Source organism: Rhea americana, unplaced genomic scaffold (assembly GCF_003343005.1).
Source record: "Rhea americana isolate MKP2758 unplaced genomic scaffold, rheAme1 scaffold_121, whole genome shotgun sequence".
Classification (NCBI taxonomy): domain Eukaryota; kingdom Metazoa; phylum Chordata; class Aves; order Rheiformes; family Rheidae; genus Rhea; species Rhea americana.
The window spans coordinates 1,948,668-1,973,460 of record NW_028185273.1 but is presented as its reverse complement, the minus strand read 5'-3'; the positions used below and the strand labels follow the sequence as shown (position 1 = coordinate 1,973,460).

The 24,793-nt window shown below is 37.5% G+C and overlaps 2 protein-coding genes across 3 annotated transcripts in view; one reads left to right on the top strand and one right to left on the bottom strand.

The window, feature by feature from the left end:
* Positions 1-1,014, bottom strand: part of TMEM70 (transmembrane protein 70) — a 3,884-nt gene extending 2,870 nt beyond the window's left edge. The window contains exon 1 of the mRNA XM_085325315.1: positions 803-1,014. Within this exon, the coding sequence (XP_085181441.1) occupies positions 803-1,014 (212 nt within the window). The remainder of the gene's footprint in view (positions 1-802) is intronic.
* A 134-nt stretch (positions 1,015-1,148) lies between these two features.
* On the top strand, positions 1,149-17,393 carry ELOC (elongin C). 2 transcript variants are annotated; one of them, XM_085325226.1, is made up of 5 exons: positions 1,164-1,228; positions 1,711-1,773; positions 10,202-10,260; positions 12,454-12,597; positions 14,730-17,393. In XM_085325226.1, the coding sequence occupies exons 3-5, from the start codon at positions 10,257-10,259 to the stop codon at positions 14,918-14,920; spliced, it is 339 nt and encodes a 112-aa protein (XP_085181352.1). In that variant the 5' UTR covers positions 1,164-1,228; positions 1,711-1,773; positions 10,202-10,256; the 3' UTR covers positions 14,921-17,393. The 2 variants fall into 2 exon arrangements, with proteins under 2 accessions (XP_085181343.1, XP_085181352.1); XM_085325217.1 differs by lacking the exon at positions 1,711-1,773 and having other exon boundaries at positions 1,149-1,228.
* The last annotated feature ends 7,400 nt before the right edge of the window (positions 17,394-24,793 follow it).

Genomic DNA, 24,793 nt, shown 5'->3' with positions numbered 1-24,793 from the left:
GGGGGGAGGGGGAGGGAAGGAGCGCGGCGCCACCGCCGGCGGCCCCCGCTGCCCCGCAGCCCGGCGCTTTGGTTCCGCCGCCGGAAAGGGTCCGGCCCAGGCTCGCGGCGCCTCGCCGCGTAAAATCGGCAGCCGGAGTAGAGCTGGCCAGCGGGCGGCCTCGGCCCTGCGCGTCCATGTAGCCTTGTGCTGGTGGTAGCGTGAGCGTAGAGCTGTCACGCTTTCCCCCCCAAGGAAGCCGGTGTTGTTTCACTGATGAGAGTGCGCAGGCACACGTGAGGTAGAAAACATGTAAAAGGTGAGGGTGGTAAAACCAAGGAAACTGCAGAAATGAGTCAGGCACGCAAATGACGTTGTGGGCGATGAGCGCAAGAAAATTGGAGTAATAAAGTTTCCCGTGAAAAAATTAAGTTTCAGTGCGTCTGACTTGCAAAGGCACCTGTTCTGTTTTCCCAAATACTTAGCGTTACTTTTTTGAAAACAATTTTTAGATGCAGCTGAAAATTACAGCATACTGTGAAACTACTGGCAGAAATCCCTGCCAGTCTAGACGATTTCCCTTTAGTAGAACAGAAACAAAGTATTCGATTTGCAGAAATTTTACAAACGGGCTTTCACCCGTTATTGCTTTCTTGGCACCACTTCCTCCCTTCCCCCCCCACCCCCAGGCCCGCAGCTGACCCGCAGAATTTGGGTCCGAGTCCAGCAGCTTGGGGTGGACCTCGCAGCGGGGCTGCCTCGGATGCCCGGGGGCGGCTGGGGGGCTCAACTCTCCACCCAAAACCGCGGGTTTTAGCTTTACTGCTGCGGGGGAGCCTCACGAAAGCTTTGGCTGCTGCGACCCCCGAGGCAGGAAGCCCCGCACGGGGAACCGCTTGCTAAAACGCGGCGCTGCTGCTGCGCTGCCCCGACGCCGCAGGCCTGCTCCCCTCGAGGGACCTCGGCCGGGCCGGACCAGGCCAGGCCGGGCCGGGCCGGGCCGGGCCGAGCCGCCGCCGGCGCCGCCTCTAACATGGTCGACTCGCACCTGTGCCCCCGGCCGGCAGGAACTACCCGCCCCAGCATGCCTCGCTCCCGCCGCACGGCATGGCGGGAGCCAGGCGCCGCGCACCTCTCAAGGGCAGGCCGCGGGGCTGCGCGTCGCGGCCGGAAGTGTGTTGTGACCTGGCGGAAGTGTTCGCGAGGCAGCTGGCCCGACACAGAGAGGGGCCGTGCGAGCAGGGCAGAGGTAGGGGCGCCGACGGGTGAGCGGCCGCGGAGCGGGGGGGGCGTCCGCGCCGCGCAGGGAGTCCGGGCCGCGCAGGGCGCCGCCGCCGTCCGAGGCGGGAAGTGAGGAGGGGGAGCTCCTGGGGCCGCCCCTGGGAGAGGAGCGGGCCTCGCCCGCCCCGCCGCGCTGTGCCGGCCCCGCTGCGGGAGGCGGGCGCCGGGTCGGGGCTAGGCCGCGGAGCGGAGAGGCGCGGAGGGGCCGCGGGGCCGTTGGGCGAGCGGGGCCCCGCGTGTGGGGCCAGGCTGGGGTTCTCGCCTAGGGCCGGGGAGCGGAGGGAGGGGGAGAGGCGCGTTTCCCTCCTCTGGTGCGTGAGTAAATCAGTTGCCTGGAAATCCACGCGCCGTCGGGAAAGGGGCTTTCCAGAACGGTGTTTTAATTAAATATCGCTCTTAAACTTTTTCTGCCTCAAATGACGTCCACCCTCTTCCCACGCCTGGCCCTAGAGAGAGGGGAAAAACTAAGGCCGAAAGAATTTAGGATGCACCCCCTGGGGTTGTTATACCAAGGTGAGAAGTGCTAGTTAAAGTGCTTTAGCTGTAATAGTCAAACAATATAAACAAAGCAAGGTTGATGGAAAAGGGTGGTACACTCACTGTTTTATGTGTAGTTAGGAAAAAAAAACACATCAAGTTTTTCAGGAAAATCTGTTCCTCACAGATTTAATATAAGTATAAATGAACATAGGCATTGATAAATGATTGATGTCTTGAGATATATGTATGAAAAGGAAAGGGTGTGATGCTAGCAGTTTCCTCCGAGGCCCAGTTTTATTTTGTGTAAGTGTGTAGTATTATCTACAGGTATTTCTCTTACTTTGAACTGTACTAAAGGTGTTTAATACTACAAAATTTGAAATAAGCCTTGTACTGTAGAGAAACTTAGAAAGTTGTAGGACTTTTGTTTACTTGAGTTTGCAGTGGATCACTTGGAGACATTCATTTTGGAAGGAAAACAGAAAAATACACATATCTTAAAGGTCTCTCACCTGTTTGCTTAAACACCGCTTTGTACCTACATTTCTGAATATTTCTTCCTGTAATCAATTTTTTTCCCTGTTAGTATACTAAGAAAAAAACAGTAATGTTGGTAGAGAAATACTGTTTAATAACCAGGGTGTTATTTAAAAGTGGGAAAGTGTTAATTCTTTGTAATACAGCAGCTACTATTTTTGCACATGTATGACATAGCTTAAACTATTAGAAGGCTGATCTTAAGATATAATGTGCAAATAAAAATTTCCCTAACAAATCTTTTAGTGTTTATGGCCGTTAGCGTTAACATCTATGGGAGCTTCAGGACAGATATGTTTTAGAAGCTTTCAGCACTTTTTTTCTTGATATATCAGCTAAAAGTTACTTGAGCTTCTTCGTACTGCAGTAGGTGATGAAAAGATGTAGCTAGTTTCTTGAAACATCATGCAGACTTCATATGAAGATTTAGTGTTGGTTACTGTCTTACAAGACAGCAAGGAGATCCAGCTGATTCTCAAGTACCTTCTTCCTTCCTGTTGTTCCCACCTTCAGATTTCTTTCCAGGATGTACTTCTGTATTCATGCTCATGTCATTTATGCTTTGTATGAGGACAGTTTAACACCTTCTGGGAGCTTACGTAGCTTCRGATGTTTTACTGTGTTTTTATAGTTCTCTGTGTGTACCACAAGAAAGTCTTAACAAACATACTTTTATGGAAAAAAAAATGTCAGGTCAAAATAAAGGAGTTTGGGTATTGGGTTTCTGACAAAATTTTTTACATCCATAAAGTTTTTTTTAAAGTTCACCATTTAACTATCTTGATTATGGGATAATTTATAAAACAGTAGGTTTTGATAAATACTTAGAATGAGAGAGGGGAAATACAGTAGAATAAGCTAGCATTTTTTTCTGCTATGGCAAGAAGTATACAAGGCTTAGTAAAGGCTATATTCCTGGCTTTTGTTATATGCTAGGAAGAAAAATAATAAAGGAGTTACTGAAAACTTCCGTAGAAAAAAGAAAATCTTGAGTGAAGTGAAATCTTTGATAGTCCACGCACAGTATCCTAACTCATCTCATGCTTGTCTTAGCTAGCATTCACCTTTAATATACCTTCCTCTTACCTTTCTCTATAGTATACCTCCTCACAGTTCAGTTTGCCCTGAATGTTTGAACTTCAGTATTTATGTTTATGGAATGTCAGGTCAACTGATTTGGAAATCATGCTCTAGCAGTTTCCTCATGATTTTACAAAATATACTAGAGTCTTTATTTTCAGTGTTTTCTAGTGTGTCCTGAGCAAAGAACGCTAAATTGAAGTGCTGTATTTTTGAACAAATCAGTGTACAGCATCTAGGACTAGGACATAGCTGCCTGGGACTAAACAGGAGACTAATGTTTTAACACATAATAGCCTTTKCTCATTGATGAATATTTACTAACATACAAACGGCATCCAGAAAAATTCACATTTGACTTTTAAACTATCCAAGGAATTGTGAAGGCATTTGAGTTATTTGCCCCACATTTTTCCAAAAAAATGAATGCAGAAGACAAAAGAAATGTCACAAGCTGAAGTGTACAAAAGCCATGGGTGTATTACAAAGTTAATGAATTGGTAATCATTTGAGTTGCCCTAGACTAGAATCTAAACTCTTAAGTTTTCTGTGAGATCAGAGAATCTGCTCGCAAATGCGTAGATTTAACCTGCTTGCACTTAATTAAAATAAAGCAGTGGAGTTTTGGAATCTGTACAATGGTTGCATGTGCTTGGTTAAATTATCACATGTCTCTGAAGTGACATATATTCCAGACTATAGACATACAAGTTTTGCAAGGGAATGACATGCTAAAAATTTGGGTAGGCTTGGGAGACAAGCACTGAATGTGGGGAGTAAGGTAGGAATGTCATGGACGTGCTTCATTGTCTCTTGCACTTGATGCTTCAAGACAAGCCGGAAAGGAGTCACAGTACACTCGCTGAACTGTAGTATTTATTCTTAAGGTTGTGAGGAGGAAGACAAAACATTTGAGTATGCTGACAAGAAGAATGCTTGACTTGTGTAGGTTAATCAATTTTTATGACACATAGCTATATTTTACTTTGTGGATGTAAATACTCTAGCAACGTCTGAAAAATTTCGGTTCTCTAATTTCTAACTTTTGTCTTCTGCAGCAGCAGCTTCCTTTTTAGACAGTTTGGGAACTGTCTAAAAGTTTTAGACAGTTTGGAGACAGATTTCTCTTCTGTGCCAAATACTGTTTTAAWTTTTATTGTACTTACCCTTTTTCCATTTTTTTTGGATGGAAAGTGGTATATCCTTTTTTTTTTGCAATCTCTTAATTAGTGCAGTTTTAGCTAATGTTTAATTCTCCCTTTTTTATTAAGGAGGCATTACAGGAAAACAAGAATACTTAATATGTGCATTTTGAGAGTGAAGGCAGGGAGCAGAGCTGTCTAATTCATAATGCCACATAAGCTTCTCGAAGGAGAAATGGAATAGAGAATATATTTTGAATAAAAAGTTAGTGTTTCTTTGCATGGGTCTGGTTCTAGTGCTCAGAAAACTTAAATTGGTCTCTTGCATTAGTGTGATCTTAGTGAAGTCAGGCAAACATCTATAAAATGTAGTAAAGTACTTAATATAGGTGGGTACCGTCATAAATCTCACCAGGTGTTTTCTTCATATTGCCTTAACAAAGATTTTCCTCTGCACATTTTCATGATACAGAAGGAAATTATAATGAGATGTTTTGCAATATTAGAAAATACGCCCCAAGAAAAAATTCTGGTAAGAGGACACACTCTTTGACTTGAGTTTCTGTTTCTAACCTCTTATTTGATACTTGCGAGGATCTAATTGTCAGTCTTTTTAAAAGTTGTGTGTAGGGTGGTGTTTTTGTGCAGAAAGAATTCCTTCTCACTCCTTTTATACCTGTAACTTGTGTGTGGTAGGTATCTCTTCATCCTTCATCTGTTGTTGTTCCTGTTCTAATTTATTTTCTCTGTGGATTTTTTTTTCTCTTAAGATGTTGAGTAACAAATCAGATTTCTACGAAAAAAAGCATCAAATGTGCAGCTGCATGTTTGCTTTTGTACGAGCTTTTCAGGGTCATTTTTCTACTTACCTTTTTATAAACTCATAAGCCAATAATATAGTTGACTGAAGAGAGTAGGCTGTGGCTTATGTGGGATCATGTTAGTGCAGTCTCAATCAACTTGAGTATAACTGCTAGGAAGATGATGCTTTTCACAAAATAATGGTTTCTAATGCAGTATGTGCTAATCTTTTCAATTCAACACTTCTTGATTCAGAAGAAGAACAAAGAGATTCTAACAGGTTATTATTGCTTTTCTATGTTTCTCAGTTTGCCCAGCTTTCCTACTCTCTTCCTTTCCTTCTCAATATAAAACCACAAGAGAACCCTATAAAGCTTTTWCTTAAAAGTAGGTAGATTTTCTGCATTTTTTGTTTTTAGCATTTGAGTGTTAAAGTTTTGTTTTACTTTCTAGACAAAACTTGGATTTTGGAATAGCAATATTTATTATTTTCTAGTATGTTTGCTTGTTGGACTTAAACTGAGGAATAATGAGGTATACTTCTTCCTTGATATTTATCCTTATAATGAATTGTTATGCTAACATTCAGTCCAGCTTTATTTTTCTAAGCTGAATAAGCAGGGTTCTTTTATACAACAGGCTCTTTGGTCATGTCGGTAGCTCCTTTCTGTAGTTTTTTGAATTTGAACTTCTTATCCTTGAAGACAGGTAACTAGTATTGTGGGTGGTATTCCAGACAAATTGTCACCCAAAGGTAGTGAAACAGCATTAATGTTTCCCTAAGTCCTTAATTTGCTTTGCTTCCCACCCATCCCCAAACTGCATCAGTTTATAGTTGACCATAGGATGGCTAAAACTTCCAAGCCCTGATGACATAAAAGAAACTCATTAATCCCTACATGCATAGCTCTGACATTTCATATTATTTCATTTCATCTAGCTTCGAGTATGTCGTTTTTCAATATTTTTCAGTTATTTATATGATACTCTGTTCTGCTTTTGTTGCTTTCCACATTTGTCCCATCTAAACATGCCTTCTTTTCCTGGCAGCATTGTTTTTTTTTTTTAAAAAAAAGAAGTTTGTAATTTTTGGAATAACTTCACTAATTACTGTTTTCTAGCCCCATTGTTTCATTTTTGCAGTGTTATATGGCATTCTTTTAGAAAGTTTCTTTTTTAAGATTCTCTTCTTCACATTTATTTAACCTCACATGGTTTACTGAATCCAGATTACATCTAGTTTACTTCCTTGCCCATTATCAAGGAAATGACTGAATGTGTGTTTTTTTTTTTTTAAGGTATTGGTTTAGTCTAGCATATTGTAACTCTGCTAACCTTTATGGCATTTTTATCCCATTTTTGTTTATATTTCATACACTTGAATTTAGACCACTGAACCTGAGCATGTTTTTTTTTTTTTTTTTCCTTAGGTGTAACTGCTGCATTTTTTTTTCTCTCTAATCATATGATAGCACATTCATTTCAATTTAATTAAAATGCTCATTGGATTTGCAATTTTTTGACAACTCTAAACTTCTGGTTCGGGAATTATTTCAGTTCCCCAACTTTAACATATTATCCCTTCAAGTTATACCTTCACCTTGGAAGGTGTTAATATATTCTCATTCCCACTAGCTAGCCTGTTTTTGTTCCTTCCTCTGTTCAGTGGTACTATCTATATGGAAAAGTGAGGCATATTTTATCTTGCTGCTGTTAACTGTCACAAAATGGTATCAATTCTTTTGTTCTTTTCTTCTATTTATAAAAATAAGCTGTTTCACTACCCTTGTGGAGTGTAGGGAAGAGGCTTATGGCTATAGAAAGGGGTAGCACAAGCGATCCTCTTCTGTGAAGAAGTAGTAATAAAGGTGTCCTTCAGTTTCTGAGCAACAAGTATTTGCCCATAGGATGCTTGATTTCCATTTACAAAACCTGTTGAAGCAGGAGAAAAGATCACATCAGTTTTCTACTGTTCCTGCACCTAATTGTGCAGCAACTGAATGTGATTCCCCTGGAGGTGTTTGTGGAATTAATGAAAATGGCAATGGCATTTAACATCTGATATTAGGGCATCTCTATGGCAGTTTACACAAATTAACTCTGAAAGAGCATTCTTGAATGTGCTTTATGTTAAGAAACTTTTTACCTGCAAAAGTACTGGTGGAGAGTTGCCCTATGTAATTGGGAAAGTATTTTTTTTATAAAAAGACTTTTGTAAGATGAAGACAACTTTAAAGACATAACCAGTGTAGGTAGAGGATACTCTCTTCTCCTCAGAAAGTTAAGGACTGTTYTATCTCTTGTCATGCATATGTAGTTTGGTTAAGTATGCGGAGTAAGGTGTGTTCTTGTGAAAGCTTGGGAGGAAAAAAAAAAAGCATTCAAACTATTTCATATTTGCTTACATGAAATCAACCTGAAAAAGAAGATGGAATAAGTCAACATACCCCTCTCCAAACTGCTGTTGAAAAGTAAAGCTACCAACAAGAGCAAAGAGCTATGTCTTCTGAAGAGATGAATTTGATTTTTCTCAGTGATATCTGTAAAACTTATCCTCCAAATGGTGGAAGAAAAACTTTGTCTTTCAGCTCCCTCTACAACTTGCTTGCGTTTTGGGCTTTTACCACAAATGTGGGAGGTGGGGGAAAACATTGGTCTTTGTTCTGTTTTTTTCCTCTTGCATTCACATACCACAGTTCTTCTCTGTAGTGAGTAATTCTGGTTCATGCCTCTGCTGTTGCTCATTACTTTTCTAAGCAATGGTGTGAATTGTCAGAATTCTTACCAGTTTCTTTGCTGCCCTCAGCCCTGGTTGTCAGCTAGGAAGCCAACCAGAGTCACTGGTGATGTTTTCCTGAATCTGTTAGCACACAATAGTACTTCATTGATCTGTACTGGGTCAATGATTGGAAAGTTGCTCTTAAGATGAAAAAAAATTCTATTCCAAAGTTTTCTTTTTCATAACAGAAGGCCAGTTTCAGTGTGAATAAATATATATTGTATTTGAACATACCAGATATGTTTTGCAGATAAGTGCTTTCATTTCATTGCTATACTYAGGATATATTTACATGGGGAAGTATGTATGTAGCAAACTGTTGGTGAATTTATAAGCTGTGGCAACTCTTAATTTACCCCGTAAGTATTTATGTTGAATGTGTAAAGTAGATTATTTAGGTGACAATTATTTGCCTATGTCATGGAATTGTCAATCTTTTGAAAAGGACAAGTTGAAAGGCCAGATGGTGGGAGCTGGCAAGTGTGCTTCACTGAAAGCACAGTGCTGTCTATCATCTGTCAGCAAGCAGTATTTTTTACTGACAGTCCATTGAGTTCAGCACTGCGACCTCTCTCAAGTGCTTGTCTACAGTTATTAAGGCTCTTAACTCTATCATATGGTGGGTTCTTAAAGATTTGCTACTTGCTATCCTTGTTTCTATGATACATGTTTCTAATCCTTGAGTGTATATTCACTGAGAGGGAGACTCGTGCATATGTGTAATGAACATATCAGATCTGCATGTTCATCCTTTAGCATGCCTGGTCTCTTATATTAAATGATGTACTTTGAAAGTGAGTGCTACAAAGGGCAACAATACTGACTAAGTCTGCTCTGGGGAGTTAATACAAACTGGATGGTAAATCTGTAGAATCACAGAAAGAAGAGGCTGGGAGGGACCCTTGGAGATGTAGTCCAACCYCCACCCCCTGTCCAAAGCAGGATCAGCTTCAGATCTTGTGCAGCTGGATTTTAGATACCACCAAAGAACCTCTCTGATCAACCTTAGTGTTCAGTCACTTTCATGGGAGAAGTGTTTTTTCTTTAAATGGAATGTCTTGTATTTCAATACATGCCCATTGCATCTTGTCCTTTCACTGGATACCAATGAGAAGAATCTGGCTYAGTCATCTTTACTCCCTCTCATCAGTTACTTACACACATTGATAAGATCTCCCTGAGCTGCCTTTTCTTCTGGCTAAATAATCCGAGTTCTCTCAGCCTCTCCTCATATGAAAGATGATAAGTCCCTTAACTGTCTTTGTGTTCCCCTGTCTTTCCTTGTGCTGGGGAGTGCAGAACGGAGCACAGCACTCCACGTGCCTCAGCAATGCTGAGAGGCAGGATCACCTCCCTCATCCTGCTGGCAGTGCTCTTCCTAATGTGGCCCAGGATGCTACTGGCCTCCTTCACTACAAGGGCACACTGGTGGCTCATGTTCAACTTGTCCACCAGCACCCTTGGGTCTTTTTTGGAAAAAGATACTTTCCAGCTAGTTGCCTCCCAGCCTCTGCTGGTGCGTGGGGTTAGTCCTTCCCCAGGTGCTGGACTGTRTGTTTCTCTTTGAGCTTTGTGAGACTCCTGTTTGCCCATTTCTCCAGCCTGTCATGGTCCGTCTGAAAAGGCAGCAGAACCATCTGATGTATCAACCACTCCTCGATTCACATTGTAAACTTGACTGACTTCTTTTCCTCTCTAAACAAGCTGCATAGTCTCTTAAGTGCTTTTTGCTGTATGTATTTTACTGTGGCAAAACTTGTCATCCTGCATCATCCCTACCCCAGCCCATTAGCATGTCCGTAGTAATAAATGTCTTAAGGCTCTCGGAATAACTCCAGCTTTATAGTCAAGAGCCTTAAAGAGCTTAAAGRAACAATTTCTTTACTAAGAAAGCTAAAAAATAGAGTTTAGAAATATCAGAGTATGGCAAGCTGGTAAGGATCTCTGGACAGTGAAAATAAATTTCAAAACTGATGTTTAAGTATTCATCAACACTGCATGTTGTGTATCATCATATTTTTCCTAAATAGTTTTTATGATAATGTAAAGGTTAAAAACTGAAGCTAGCTTAAGGAATCATCATACTACTGACTGAAAGCTCTGCCACTTGTGTTTTTTTCAGACGCTCCTATTGCAAAAGCTGCTGTTGCAAAGAAATAAAAAATTTTTATAAGATAATGGGTAAGTTGATTTTCTTAGAATTTTTACTATAATGTGGAACATCTTGTGGTCTCTTATATTGGTAGAGGTAAGGCTCTAAATGTTGATCATGTCACTATTTTACTTTGTAGCTTCAAAATTACTATAGAATTACTGCAGTGTTCAAATATTACATTCCACAATACACTTAGTACCAATATTAGAAGAGCAAATACTGATCATGYGGAAAAAATATTTCATAAACCATAGAAACCTTTAAATAGTTTTTAGGAGGAATTTCTCAAGTGAATGTTGGTTTGTTGAAAGACTTATTCAAAATGCATCTATTTTATAATAAATTTTATTTTACTTAAAGTGCATAACATTAAAAAGGTACATGCTAAAATAGGTTGTATTTAGGTTATGTAACACTAAGCTTCTTAGACAGTGGACTACCAAATTACATTATATGCTCTTAAATATTTTTTAATTGCCTACTGTGGTCAACCTGTTTAATTCTGGCTAAAAGATAGTTAAAAGTATGAACTCCTTCTGAATTACAGTGTGTGTGTGTGCATTGATTTTAAGCATCTAAAACTGTATTTGTCTCTATATACAAATAACTAATTAATGGAATGAATTTCAAACAAGATTGGACAGATTCTGGTTTTATTTATATTTTTTCTAAATATATTTTAGCATCTTTGGAACTGGCAATACTTTATTAAGATTAGCAATAAATATAGGATAATTCTATTTTAATTTCAAATTCACAGAGCAACATAATTTACTGGGGGAATGTTTTATTTACTGTAGCACTAGCTAAAGTCTGGAGCACTTAGTACTTCTATTCTGTGTTTTGTCAGATGGAGGAACAACACTAACAATCAAATTTCAAGTTTGCAATCTRTATCACTTCTATATCCTTCTGAAAAGGAATATATTGCCAATATTTCATGTTTGTATGCAGGCCTCTTCTGTTGCATTTTTTCCAAGCTGCAAGAGCTTTTGGTATTTTCATTTTTACATTTCTGTTAAGATTATTACTTTTCTGAAAATAGTCTATATCCAATATAGAACTCAAGCATTCTTAAAGGAATTCTAGCAGTATTTACTCTATCAGTTCTGTACTCCTGTAGAAAATACAGCTTGAATTTGATAGAAATTGTCTGTTTACAGGAGTGTATAGTGGGAGATGTATGCTTCTAAAAAAAGATTTAAAATTACTGTGGTCTTTTTTTACTTACATGTGGCCAACTGTAGATATGATCTCCTTACTGCTATGTTTAAAGACCACTTATAGATAGGTCTGCTTAGCACTATAGTGCTTAGCTCTATGGAGACAGTATTCAGCAATTCCTACCCCAGTGAACTTGCTGCCCAAAGAGCTAAGACAGGTACAAGATGGGGAGAGTGTTAGAATGCAAAAAGTGAGTAGTGAGATGGTAGAAGAAAATAAATAAAAGTTGGGGGGGAGGGTCTATAGAAAAGCAGAGTGGAGAGCAGGTGTATAGTGAGACAAAAAGGAGAAGCAAAATAGAAAAAAACACAATCAAAATTGCTGTGAGAGGAATGTCCAAGTTTCCTTGACTGTAGTATTTTTCACTTTCCTTGTTTTCCACCAAAGGACATAATATGGGTGGCACAGAYGCATTAACCCTATGTGATTTTTGAGTCTGACTGGACAGTAGGAGAAGAATTAATCCCATTTCATGCTGCTTCAGKGCAGGAATCCCTTCTCTGGCTGCTTTTGTTCTCATCTGTGCTTCATAAAGGTCTTTTTGCCTTGCAATCTGTGTTTTTTAAACATTAGGTATTTAGATAGCTTTTAGTAAACTGTTGAAGTATTAGCATAATAAACATGGCGATAGTTTCATAGATGAGTGTGGAAGGAAGAAGTAGCATGTTCTTAAAAATACTTTACACTTGAGAATTTATCTAAAGGAAAATTTGAGCCCTGTATAGATTTTTGAAGTCATGTCATGAAGTCATTTGGTGATGGAGAAAAGAGGGAGGAGGGAGGGAATTTAATCAACAAATTTTTTWAAAAAAATTCCTATTTGGAAACAGGTGCTGCACTCTTCAGAGATCTCTTTCAAAATGTGCAAAATACTTTTGTCTTTTTTTGGTAGTATTGAAATCTTCTGTCTACAAATGTAGTTGTGTGCAAGACTGCAGCTTGTATTCTTAGTAATGTTCATTGTTCTGAAAYTATTAATATGTTTTCCATTATAGATGGAGAAGAGAAAACATATGGTGGGTGTGAGGGCCCAGATGCTATGTATGTGAAGTTAATATCCTCTGATGGCCATGAGTTCATTGTAAAAAGAGAGCATGCATTAACATCAGGAACAATAAAAGCTATGTTGAGTGGACCAGGTAGGTACAAAAAATTCAATACCTTCATGATGTTCTTTTTCTTAATTGAGCAATTTGAATTTATATCATGTAGTAGGTAAAAGTTGTAGTAGTAAGTTTTCCCAGTCCCAACTAGTTACTGTTTCTGTTGGAACAATCCACCTGTGTGGAGGTGTGCTACCAGCCATATAATTGGACTCTGTCTGCTTCTAGACTGTTAACAATTTTAGTGTTACTACTCATTTCTTCTATTATGAGAATTTAAAGACTGTAAATGAAGCTTGCCACTGTCAAGTTCAAACAAACAAGAGCTGGTAGCCCTTCATGGTTGAACTTTTGTGATCAAGCTCAGGAATTCCTTTTGATTAAACTCAGGAACTCTTTTCCATTGGATCTTATGAATACTAAAAGCTTGCTCGAGTTTGAGGGGGAAATAGATAAATTCACAGAAGGAAAACCCATTGAGTGTTACTTAATATTTGAAACCACCTCTAGCTTAAGAAGTGCCTTTACTTATTATGGAAGTCTGAAAGGATGGAAAACTGTATTCTCATCTTTTATGTTTACCTTTGGCCACTTGAGTGGTGGGCAGTAGAGTATGTGGATCTCTGTTCTGACCCTATACAGTTGTTGTTATATTCTCTTTCAGATTCTGGGGAGGCAAGRTTGCTGGAATAGCTATTTTCTTAATATGCTTTGAAAAATTTCAGTAATTGTTAGACAGAACACTTAGAATTCTCAGCTTAATGTTCCGCTCAATGTCATTGTAATGGTTGCACTTGAAAATATGTAGCAGACCTATTGCATCTGATCTAATTCATATCACCATCTAGACATGTAAGAAGGAGAGTAGTTACAAGACTGCTCTGAATTTGTTCCACAGTTCCTGACAATATGAAGAAATAAAAGTCTAAGCACTCTACTCAGAGGACTAGACTCAGTAGAGGAGTCAGCATTTAAGCATGTTTTGTATTTAAAACAAAACAAAAACTAGGAAGTAAATAGGTTTACAAGGAAGGGTACTCTTGCTGTCTAGCTTAATAGATCAATATTTAATTGATATGTTAGTGTTCTCTGTTTCAGTAAATGTTACCAGTATGCTAATATCTACATTGCTTCCTACTGTTCCTGAACTAGAATTCAAGCTGGCTTCAGTATACGTGTTCAGCTTTCTGTGTGTAAAAAATCTGCTTTGTAGTTGATATGAAGGGGATTCCTGCAAGGATAGCAGAAACTGCACACTGCTAGCTCTCTCATAAATACTGAGTTAGCATTAGTTTTTATATTTGTCTTTCAGTGTAATGAGTTTACAATCTACAGAGAYGAGGAATAAAAAAGAAAAGATAACAGTAGGAAGGCTATGGGACTAATTACAGGATAATTTTGCRTTTAATTTCATGCTTAGAGGGACCACAGAGGGCTAGTTTCAAATATACTTTTGGTTTGAGATTTGTGGTTTTGGATCAATTCCTCAATATCCCAGAGGATTTTGAAGAATTCAAGAATTCAGTTCTCAATTCTTCGTTGTCCTGGAGGATAATACTGGATGAAATCCCTGGATAAACTCATCCTGAACCTTTCCTCTAGTAATGTTATAACTAGTTTCCCCTTTCCTCCTGCCTGCTTGTTTTCATAGAGCTTACCTAAGCTCTGAGGTTTCTACCTTCTGTCAAATCTGCCTGAAACTGATCTAGAAATTCAAGATTAGTAGGATCACAGAAGCAAAGAGTGCATACATAAAGGTGGAGCATATATAAGTTTTATTTCCCATGGAAAGCAGGCTAAAAATYTGGATTGATAACTTTTTGGTACACATTGTTACTGTGGACTTCAGAACTGTGAATGTTACAGTAAAAAAAAGTACCTTTCAAAGCCAAATGGATCAAAATTAAGGTTTAATTTCTGGTGTATTGTTCAGAATATTGTTAATAGGCTGCAGCCAAAATGAACRACATTTTCTAATGCAAATGGATCTTAATATGCTTGAGGATTGTGATTGTGGTACATGCTCTTTTATATTGAAAAATCTAATACCCACCTGCATAGGACTTAGGCAAGTCTATTTAAGTGCATTGTATTAGACAATGTGGGTAGTGTTTCATGTTGCAGTGAATTGAAGTGCTGACTTTTACTTTCTTTTTTCCTTCCTTCAGGACAGTTTGCAGAAAATGAAACAAATGAGGTGAATTTTAGAGAGATCCCATCCCATGTCCTATCCAAAGTATGCATGTATTTCACCTACAAGGTCCGCTATACTAACAGCTCTACGGAGATTCCTGAATTCCCAATTGCACCTGAAATTGCACTGGAACTTCTGATGGCCGCAAACTTCTTAGATTGTTAAATAAAATAAATTATAATAAAAATGTAAACTTTTTTCAGTATTTAATACCTGTAGTTCAGTTAGTTACTTTTTTTTTTCAGATAGCATGTTGCGTGTGTGCTGTTGAGAACTGTAAAGTTCACTGCAGAGGCAATTGCCTTCAGTTCTTTTGCATATAGCAATCATTCAGTTGAAATTTGTTTTGCTGCTTACACAAATAAGGACCTTTTCACAAACTGAGACAAATAAACAAATATGCCAATTAGTAGATGGCTATGCCTTATCCTTTAGGTGTGGTAGAACTTTTTTTTTAATATAGTGACTGTATAAAATACAGGAGTTTAGGCTAATGCTCTCTAAAAGGTAACTAGCTAAATACAAATAGCTGTTTAAGTTTTCTAAATTTCTTTTATTGTTGCAGTTTTTAAACATCTGAACTTAATCTCCTTTTAAGATAGCTGTCCTTTAGCATAGTTAAACCAACTAGATTAGAACTGCCCTCTCCAGGGTTTGTATACTGACAGCAATATTCCATTTAGGTTGAAAGTGGAGTATGTAGGAGAATGTTTAAGGCTTTTATTTAAAATCATGGTATAGACGTGAAAAAGTGTACTTGATAAATTTTTCTTTTGTAACCTAAATTTTTTCCCTTTATCAATTAAAAATACTCAAGTCACTTGCCTGTATATTAAGCCTGTGACCCTACTGACAGTGGCTTTTAAGGGAAAAATCTAAGTGTTACAATCTTTGTGTATATTATCTTCTGTATAACATATAAGGTTATTAATGTACTGTCACTTGACCTGATACGGATTTTATACGTTGGCTACGTTTTTTTTTCCATTGCTGTGATTGGTTATGTAAACTCTGTATTTAACCTTTAGAGTAGTAGTAGTCATTTAAATTTTCTAACATAGCCATTCAAAGGTAGCTATTATCCCATCCTTTACCTCTTGTGTAGCCTCTCTCTTACTTCCACAAGAAAAAACTCTGAAATGCAGAGCCCTTTTGTATTTGAAGGAAGGGGACATTAAGCAGATGTTTAAGGAGCTTTTTTTAATAAAATTCTTAGCTATTTCCAGTGTTTTTACGAATATTTTAGGCAGAAAGGATTGGCAAGCCACTGACATAGTACTTGAGTGGAACACATTATCTCTTGGTAATTCTTGCTGGTAATTGCCCATACTATCAATTCCTTGTTCAAAACAGATTTCCATAAAAGAAAACAAAACAAAACAAAAAGTTGAACTGATACAAACTGCTTTTTTTTCAGCAACAGCCTGAAGAACTCTTCTGCCAAAATCATCTGTAAATGAGAATGATAAATCTTAATGTATCATGAAAAATGATGCAAGGACAATGTAGTTAGCACTTCCATCAGCTGTCACTACTTCAGGTCTGTTATATTAAGAATTGATTGCGTTCTCTTATGAAAATGCCGCTAACAGGTGGTGGGACTTCTTCATTGATTTGTTAACTAAATAATGGTGAATGTAGAGGATAGTTAAAAATTTTGTCTAAATCTGTTTGTCAGCATAAATACAAAAACCTATGAAGAGGTTGTCTAGGCAAAAACTGGTAACTTACATAGCCTATGCAGTCTGCCCCAGATGAGTTGAGTTCTGACAAATGAACTTTTATGCTGGACTTGAAGAGTGCTTGATAGCCATGCTGACATTTGGTAGATTAGTTGGCATTTATTCACAGCACACACTTTGGCACAATTTGTTGTGTTTAATGTGGAGATGTTTGTGACTAGATTGGTTTTGCACGTTAAAGCTGAAGCAAATTGCAAGGCTGTTGGGAAAAGGCAAAATCCTATGTTTAAGCACTCTGGTTAGTGCTATTAGTAACTAATTTTCAAGAGCACTAAAAAGATGAAAAACCCCACAAAACAAAAATACACTGTTACGCTGCTTTTACTCAAGCCACCGGAAGAACCCTGAAAGATAAAGGAATATGAACATGGATATTTTAGTCCCAACTTTATTTAAGACTGAGAGACTCTTGGGTTCTTTAGCCATCTTTTAACAGCCTTYAGCTTAGTGACTTGAAGTCTGAAACTTTAGTTTGAAATGGAAGTAAAAAGTTGAGCTTAATTTAAAAAAAAAWAAGTGGGCTGGTTTTGTGGGGAAGGGGGGGAGGTTGGGAACATTCCAAAAATGTGTTCAAAATACATTGCATTTTATGATTGCGTATTTCAGCAGTAAAATAGCTATTTTATTTTTGGATTATAATTTCATGTTTTTCCTTCAGTTTAATGTATCATACAGTAGCTTTGAACACTCAGGAAATGCAGTAGTGTCCTATAATGCACTATTTGCAAAACACCGGCTGTTAAGAAGACTAACCTGCAGCTATCTAAGGGGGAACTGGGCAGAGGGAATTAGTGCAATTTACTTGATAGTGACATGGGCGTGCTATTAACAGACAATTGGAAACTTACCACACAACCCGAGTTCTAAATAAATTTCAAAATTGAAAATTTTTAAAACTGTGTTTCTGTTGATTTGTGACTTGTTACAGCAAGTATTAATATGTGGAATCATAGTTTTCATKACTATTTTGGTGAGCAAACTGCTAATATTAAAATGGTATTTGGGTAGTATAGATAGCTAAAACAGCATCTATAAAATAAAAAAGAATGCTTTTTATGATTCTGAAGTGTATCATGGAATTGTTCAGATCTCTTCATGTTCCTCCTGATTATAAGTACTTGTAATTCTCATAAAAGAAGCAACCAACCACTAAAAAAGAATGATGCTCCTAAACAATCTAGAACAGGACATTCTGAAGACTTCATAGGTCACATAATACTGAACTCCCTTTAGTTTAGAAAGCTGTATCTGATACTTCAAATTTTAAACTGAACCAGTGATTTTGCCATAAAAAGTTGCAAATCTTTGCCAAGTATAAGCAATGAGGAAGGTCTTGTTTGCAAATGATTTGTTTTTCATAGCTTGATTACAGGTTCCTAAAGAAGTCTTTTATGGCCTCCAGCAAAAATAGTCTATTAAAAAAAGTCAGAACTCTTCTACATGACATGAAATTCCTTTTTAGTCTTGAGTTGCAAAAAAAGGAGAATGATCTGTCAGGCCATTGTGTTCAACAGCTGTGTTGGACACTTTAAAAGGCATATATTAATGAATAGCTAGTAAGTGTGGAAAAATGGGTTGCTTCTGTCTGCGTTTTATCAGTGTATATCATACTTCATGTAATAAGTTGTAGCAGGGGCTGTTTGTTCCCCTTTCTTGTTTCTACTGTCCTATTGAAAGGAGTTTCCCAACACCTAAATCTGTTAGCTTATACAACAAATAAATTGGACAAACACCCATGTATTTAATGAGACAGGAAAGTTTACTTTTCATGTTTTGTGCTTCAGAGTACAAAGGTGTTGGTTTGTGGGTTTTTTTTTTTTCTTTTTTTTTTTGATCTCAAATGTGGCATTTTAATTGTAATAAAACAACAGCTACTGAGGACTTAACAAAAGCACAATATTACTCTGAGGGTAGTAAGGAGAAATTGCAGGGTTTTTTTAGTTGGAAGCTAATGGTGGATGCTGTGGTGTTAACCTAATTTCAACAACCGAATGAGAGAAAAGCAGGAACAACTCTTTAAGATGGACTGGATTTAGAAATGACACTATTATGATATTCTTTAAAGACAGGCAGACCAAAGCTTTGCAATTAGCCAAAAAAAAAAAAAAAAAAATAAAAAAAAAAAAAAAAAAAAAAAAAAAAAAAAAAAAAAAAGTTAATCTGGTATTTTTTCCCATGGAAAAAAGTTCAAATTTGAAGATTTTTTAACAAACAGTAAACTCTATTGGAGTTGGATTTCTTTTCAAAGGTAGCTTAGTAGGTGGTAGTTGTGTGGGAACATACCAATAGTGTGAAACTGATGTGTTGCATGAGACTGAAAGAGCCAGGAAAGAGTACCTTGTAGCTTGTGCAATTATTATTCACCTATGAAGTATTTTTTTTAAGAGTCATCACTAGGACAGCACAGAGAAAAGAGAACTGACTATCAATTCAATAAATATTTTAAACAAATATTTTAACTAGTGTTCTGTGTCATGAAATAAAGCTTCGAGTATGTTACATCTACTAATGTAGGTTATGGTGCAAGCTGTCCTATATGGGAGAATGGTCACCGAAATTAAAAAATAAGATATCTTTTTATCATTGCTATGTTACTGTTTTATGTGTACAGAATACAGGATTTTCCTCCTATACTATGTGGGATGAATATCAAAGATTTAGGATCGTGATTATTTTTTGACAAATTTTTGACAGAGCTTTTAATTCTATTTAATTTACACACACAGATATTTTTTGAGACCTTAATCATATAATCAATTTAGTAGCCGCAGACGTTGAGAGCAGAATTTGAAAATTAAGTTAAAACTACCCCTGAAATATGTATTGTATTTTAGGTTGGAGAAAGTAACAACCTGAGAATTTTTTAGATAATTTAAAATCTTATTGTATAAAGTTATTGGTTTTAAGGATCATTCCTTGAGATGATTTTGGGGGGAATATATACATGGATTAATGTTAGACCTTACTTATTTGTTACCTATTTCTTTCCAGTTTAAAATTAATTATAGTTCAACCAGAAGTTACTCTGAAATTAAAAACATAAAAACTATGAATTCTTTCAATATTAATTCAAATTTAAAACTGCCTTTCAGGTAARAATTCATAATGAAGGCTTTTCCTCTGCCACAGAAAAATACTACTGATATTGTACTTTGCACTTAACAGAAAATCTTTATCTTTAAAATCACCACCACAGAAAGCCGTAAATAAAACAGAATTCATGTGTTAGGTTACTATACATTCTTGCTATTCTGACTAGTAAAACAATGGAATATTTGTCAAGCAAGTTCATTATCTCTCACAGAAATAGTTCTGTTTTGTTTGGTATCACTAAGCCTAAACATTATCTAGGATCTATTTGTATTTATTTATCTTTTTACATCACAGAAAAAATGTTCTGTATTACCATATTAAATTGATAGATAATGCTTTCCAGAAGCAACTCTCCATTTGAGTAAGAATTATTTCTAGTAAATTACTTGAAACTTGTAAATCATAAACCAATATTGCACTAACATTGACGCTGCTTTCAGACTTCACATAGAACATTACCATTAAAAAAAAATAATAATTTGTAGTAAATAGTCATGACTTAAAATCAGCAAGGAAACGCGGTGTTAATGTGAAAATATTTAGCTGAAACAATCAAGTAACTGCTCATCCATACATTAATCCTAAATTTCTGTATCAGTAGCTTCTTCATTAATTATAGCAAGAGTCACTTCTGTGTATTTCTGATAACAAAATCACCATGTATGTCTTGAGCTTATGCAAAAAGTTTCAGTTTACAGTCTTCATAAAAGAAAAAGACCTGTATTGTATTGGAATCTTAAAGGCATGAGCACTGGAACAAGTTGTCCAGAGAGGTTGTAGAGTCTCCTTCTCTGGAGATATTTGAGGCCCGCCTGTCTGCAACCCTGTCTAACATGCTCTAGGTGACCCTGCTGAGCAGGGAGGTTGGACTAGATGATCTCCGGAGGTCCCTTCCAACCTTACTGATTCTATGATTCTATGTATTATCACTTAATAGCATCTGAACTCCTGTATTTGACAGATGCAGTAATCAACCTGATCACATGGGCTCTGGAAAAGGATGATTTCTTATGTGGAACTTTCAATGATTACATTACATTACATTACAGTTCTTAATCTATTCATATATTTGAGTATGAGTCTTATATAATCTTTATTATTTTAATGTATTATATAGCTTTTATCTTTACAGGTATTTATCTTTAGACCATGAGTTACAGCAGTATAGCATGGCTTGAAATTACTTCAAATCATAAGATATTACTAAATCAGGCCGTCACACTCAGTTCCCTGACCACAGGTCCCTCTTTTTACCGTGCATCAACTGTGTGCCCACAGAATTCAATAAATTATTCTTCTGATCTAATGGAAAATTATTTTGGCAGGTTAGTCTTCCTGAAAGCCACAGATCACCCTACAGCTGCAAATTTTTAATCTCCTCTGTAAGAGAAGAAATGGAAGCATATGATTATATTAGAGCTCAAGATCACCCTTTTCTGCGCATGTTACAGTTGCAGCAGATCAGGCATCAGGTGAAACCTTTCCTTAGCCTCTATTCGTTCCTTTGAAATTCCCAGGATGGAAGTGATAATATGCCTATTACTATTCACAGCTAAGTAAGATACAGTAAAATAAACTATGCTGAAATACCTACATTCACATGAAGGAATAAAATGACAAAAAAAATCTCAACAGTTGAACATCATCATGAAAATTTAAGGCATTTTTCATTTTTAGCTATGTATGCAATTTATTTCATCTGCAGTCTCAATATCTATTGTCTTGGTTTGATTCTAAAGCTTTTACTAGTAAGATTCAGTGTTTTCTGCAGGTGAGTCAAGTTTGTATTTGTCAGATCTCTGTTTCATAGACTTTTAGTCTTCGTTTAAACTGGCAAACAGCAGTAGAGGTATAAGTTGGCACAGTTGGTCTGGAAGGTATGTGGTGGTCCTCGACACTCAAGAGATGTGGTCTCTTGGCACTGCAGAGTATACTTGCTGTGTCACTGGAGTAACACAGGGAGATTAATGTGAATGTACAGTTCTGCATGAGAAGCAGATAAAATGTAAAGCTAGAAAAGCACAGTGGATTCAGACAGACGAATGCAAGCTTGAGTGTTATAGTGACAGAAATTGTAAAGCAGACAGTATATAGAAGCTCAGCATACAGAAAAATGTAAAGGAAAACAGGGACAGAAGAGGAAAAAATAGTTTGGTAATGTTTGTGAAAATCTTACAGATAGTGGAAGAAGTGTAATATAAAATTACAAGGACCCAAATAAGGAGACATATTTTGCCTTTGTGAAATTGGCTAAACTCATGAGAAGATAATCTAATAAATGCACTTTGAACATTTATTGCATTTTTAATTTTTTTCCTGTAAACTTAAGCTAATGCAAACTATGAAGAAAAGTGAATCTTCTGGTCAAGTACATGAAAATTTACAGAAACATTTTTGGTAGGAGGTACAGTTGCCAATGCAAGATACCTCCTGAAATAATGAAGATAGATTAAATTCATTTTATCTCTAAAGTTTGGAATGTTTGGGCCTAGGATTCCAATCTTTTAAGGCTCCAGCAAAACACAGGTTGACAGGTGCAGGATCAGATTGTACAGGCCAAATAATTCTTTAGTAAAAATAATAAAAAATCTTCAACTATTACGTTGGCTATCTGCAATAGATTTATAACAGATTTTTTTTTTAAAAAAAAAAAAAAAAAGCATTCTGCAATCCAGGTTACTGATATGAGACACAGGGAAGGAGCAAACAATAAAACACAGGGATAATTCTCGAGCTTCCCTATTTCAACACGACAAGAGGAGCTAAAAATGTTTACATATGTATTAGGTGACTGCATGACAGATGGAAAAAATGAACAGGTGAAAACATTAATAAAAGATACCTTTGGTAGTCTACTCAAAATGAAGGTAGGGACAGAGGACTAGGGATTCTGGCCACCGATTTCAGCTGCATAGTAACACAGTTCAGTTTCTTACACATCCAGTTAAGACAGGGTATGTGGTAATCCATTGATGCTTTACAGTTTACTTGAAGGGTAGATTCTATCCCTTACTTTACACACCTGTTGACCTTAGGAATGGGATTTGCAGTATGGATGCATTTTTTTATTCCAGAATGTGGCAGATGCCCGTTTTAAAGATTAAAAGACTAAGTGTGAGATGACTTCACAAACAAAAGAATAGTAAAATACTGTGTCCTTGCTAAAGCAGCTTTGTGTCTAGAGATTTTTTTCTTTATTAGAGTGAAAGTCGTATTTGTATTGATTACAGTTTGCCCAAATACTACAAAGCTGATCATTTCATTTACTGGTATCTGGTAAATGCACAAGAGCAAAACCACTTTGCAGTCTATGAAACATAGAGGCAGTCATATACTTACTCCTTTTCACATCTTCTGACCTTGAAGAGGGATTTGTGTAGCAGAGTTAAGAAACTGAATGTGATGGATTCAGATCAGTTTTATCCCATTGTGATTACATCAACATGAACAGTCAATATGTCCATGTTTATAGCTGAACACATGTCCATTGCCTAAACTTGATGTTCTTGCTGTCTGTGTGGCATATGGCACTAAGAAATGTATTTTAGGATAAACATATGTCTGAATCATGTAAAACAACAAATTCTAGTAAAACAGTAATAACAACATTGCACTTAATATTGCGACTGCCTAAGTTAGTCATGAAGGATTGCAGGAAAAAAGAAAATTTCACTGGTTCTAAGTGTTTATTTAACACAATAAACCTTTTGCAACCCAAACTGTGTTGAAACATAATACAGCACAAACACTGACTTCCAGGAAAAACATAGACAGAAGACTCTTATGACTTACGTTTAATTTAAGTTAGTAGAGCAATGCTTGTTTACACTGCTCGAGGAACCTATAGGTATGTGACTAAGCTAACAAAAACTCAGTATGGCTAGGTTAGATTGAAGTCACAGGACAAAAAGTACAGCATTTATTTTTTTTCCAGTTAGCAGTTTTCTAAGTTGGCAATAGATAAGAACACAAAAGAAGGGAAAGCCCGTAGGTAGAAGTAATACATTCTACCATACCAAATAAGGTGGTTACAGAAAATAGGCAAGCTTTCAGGTGCACAACCCTTCTTTAGATCTAAAACTGAAGCAGCAGACTTCCAAGCTAAATATAGAGAACCACYGTTCAAAACTTCAGTACGGCCAGCTCCAAAAGAAAAGGAAGGTGCTACCTGCAGACTAGAGAGGATGCAAGCTGGAAAGGGGAAAAGGGTGATTCAAGGGGATTCTATAAAAACATCCTTCCTATTGTGAAGGAAAAGAAAGAGATAGGTAGTTTACTGTGTTTGAAATGGAGAGGTTAGTGGGGACAAGGGGATTATAATGAGCTATAAACGCAGTATTTTTATTAAGTTGGTTTTAGGTATCCACTAGGATTATGGGTTTTATAGGTTTGTCTTTGGCAAAATATTATGTAGGTTCCCTTGCAGGATCAGGTAGGTCTAAAATACAGTTGGAATAACTGTTTTATTACAAGTGTTTCTCCAAAGTGCTTGATTCACTGATCGTATTTGAGTCAATTCCGTGAGTGCTGCTTCTTTATTTTCATCTATGGGGTTTTACTACAAGAGTGTCTGACATAAAGGGCAAAAAATATTCCAGTCCAGGAAATGAAAATGTAGAATCAAAAATATTCTCCCACTTAAAATACATTCAAGCAATCTAGGCCATTAGCGGAGAAAAAAGTCCAAACCTGAGATTATCTGAAGAACCCTGACAGCGCAGCACAGGAGGCAAAGAGAAACTTCTCCCTTGTCACCAGGACAGTTGTCATTACCACWAATTACAGCCAGACATTTTCCTGCAGCAACCCAGCTAACAGACCCAGGGTACTTGGTCCAAAATGCAGACCCTTAGCACTGCCTGCTGTGGATCTCTAATCCTACTTTCCTGAAATAACAAATCAAATATGGGATGAACTTGCAGGAACCCATAAAAGGAAAAAGCTGGCATTAGTTAAATTCCTTAAGGATTCTGGATGTGCAGTTCTGAAAGCCTTTAAAACCATACAGGCCACCGCTCGCACAACAGTTCTAACCCCAGCCAGGCAACGCTGTYCCTCGGCAGGGAGAAATGTTTGCGTCTTTCAACTGCCGAACCGCTCGGACCTCGCTAAGGCGCGAGGACGCAGAACGGCCCTTCGCGGCGCTGCTCCGCCTGCGCGGCCGTCCGGGCGGCGACGGTGCGAGCGGGCCGCCCCTCCCCCC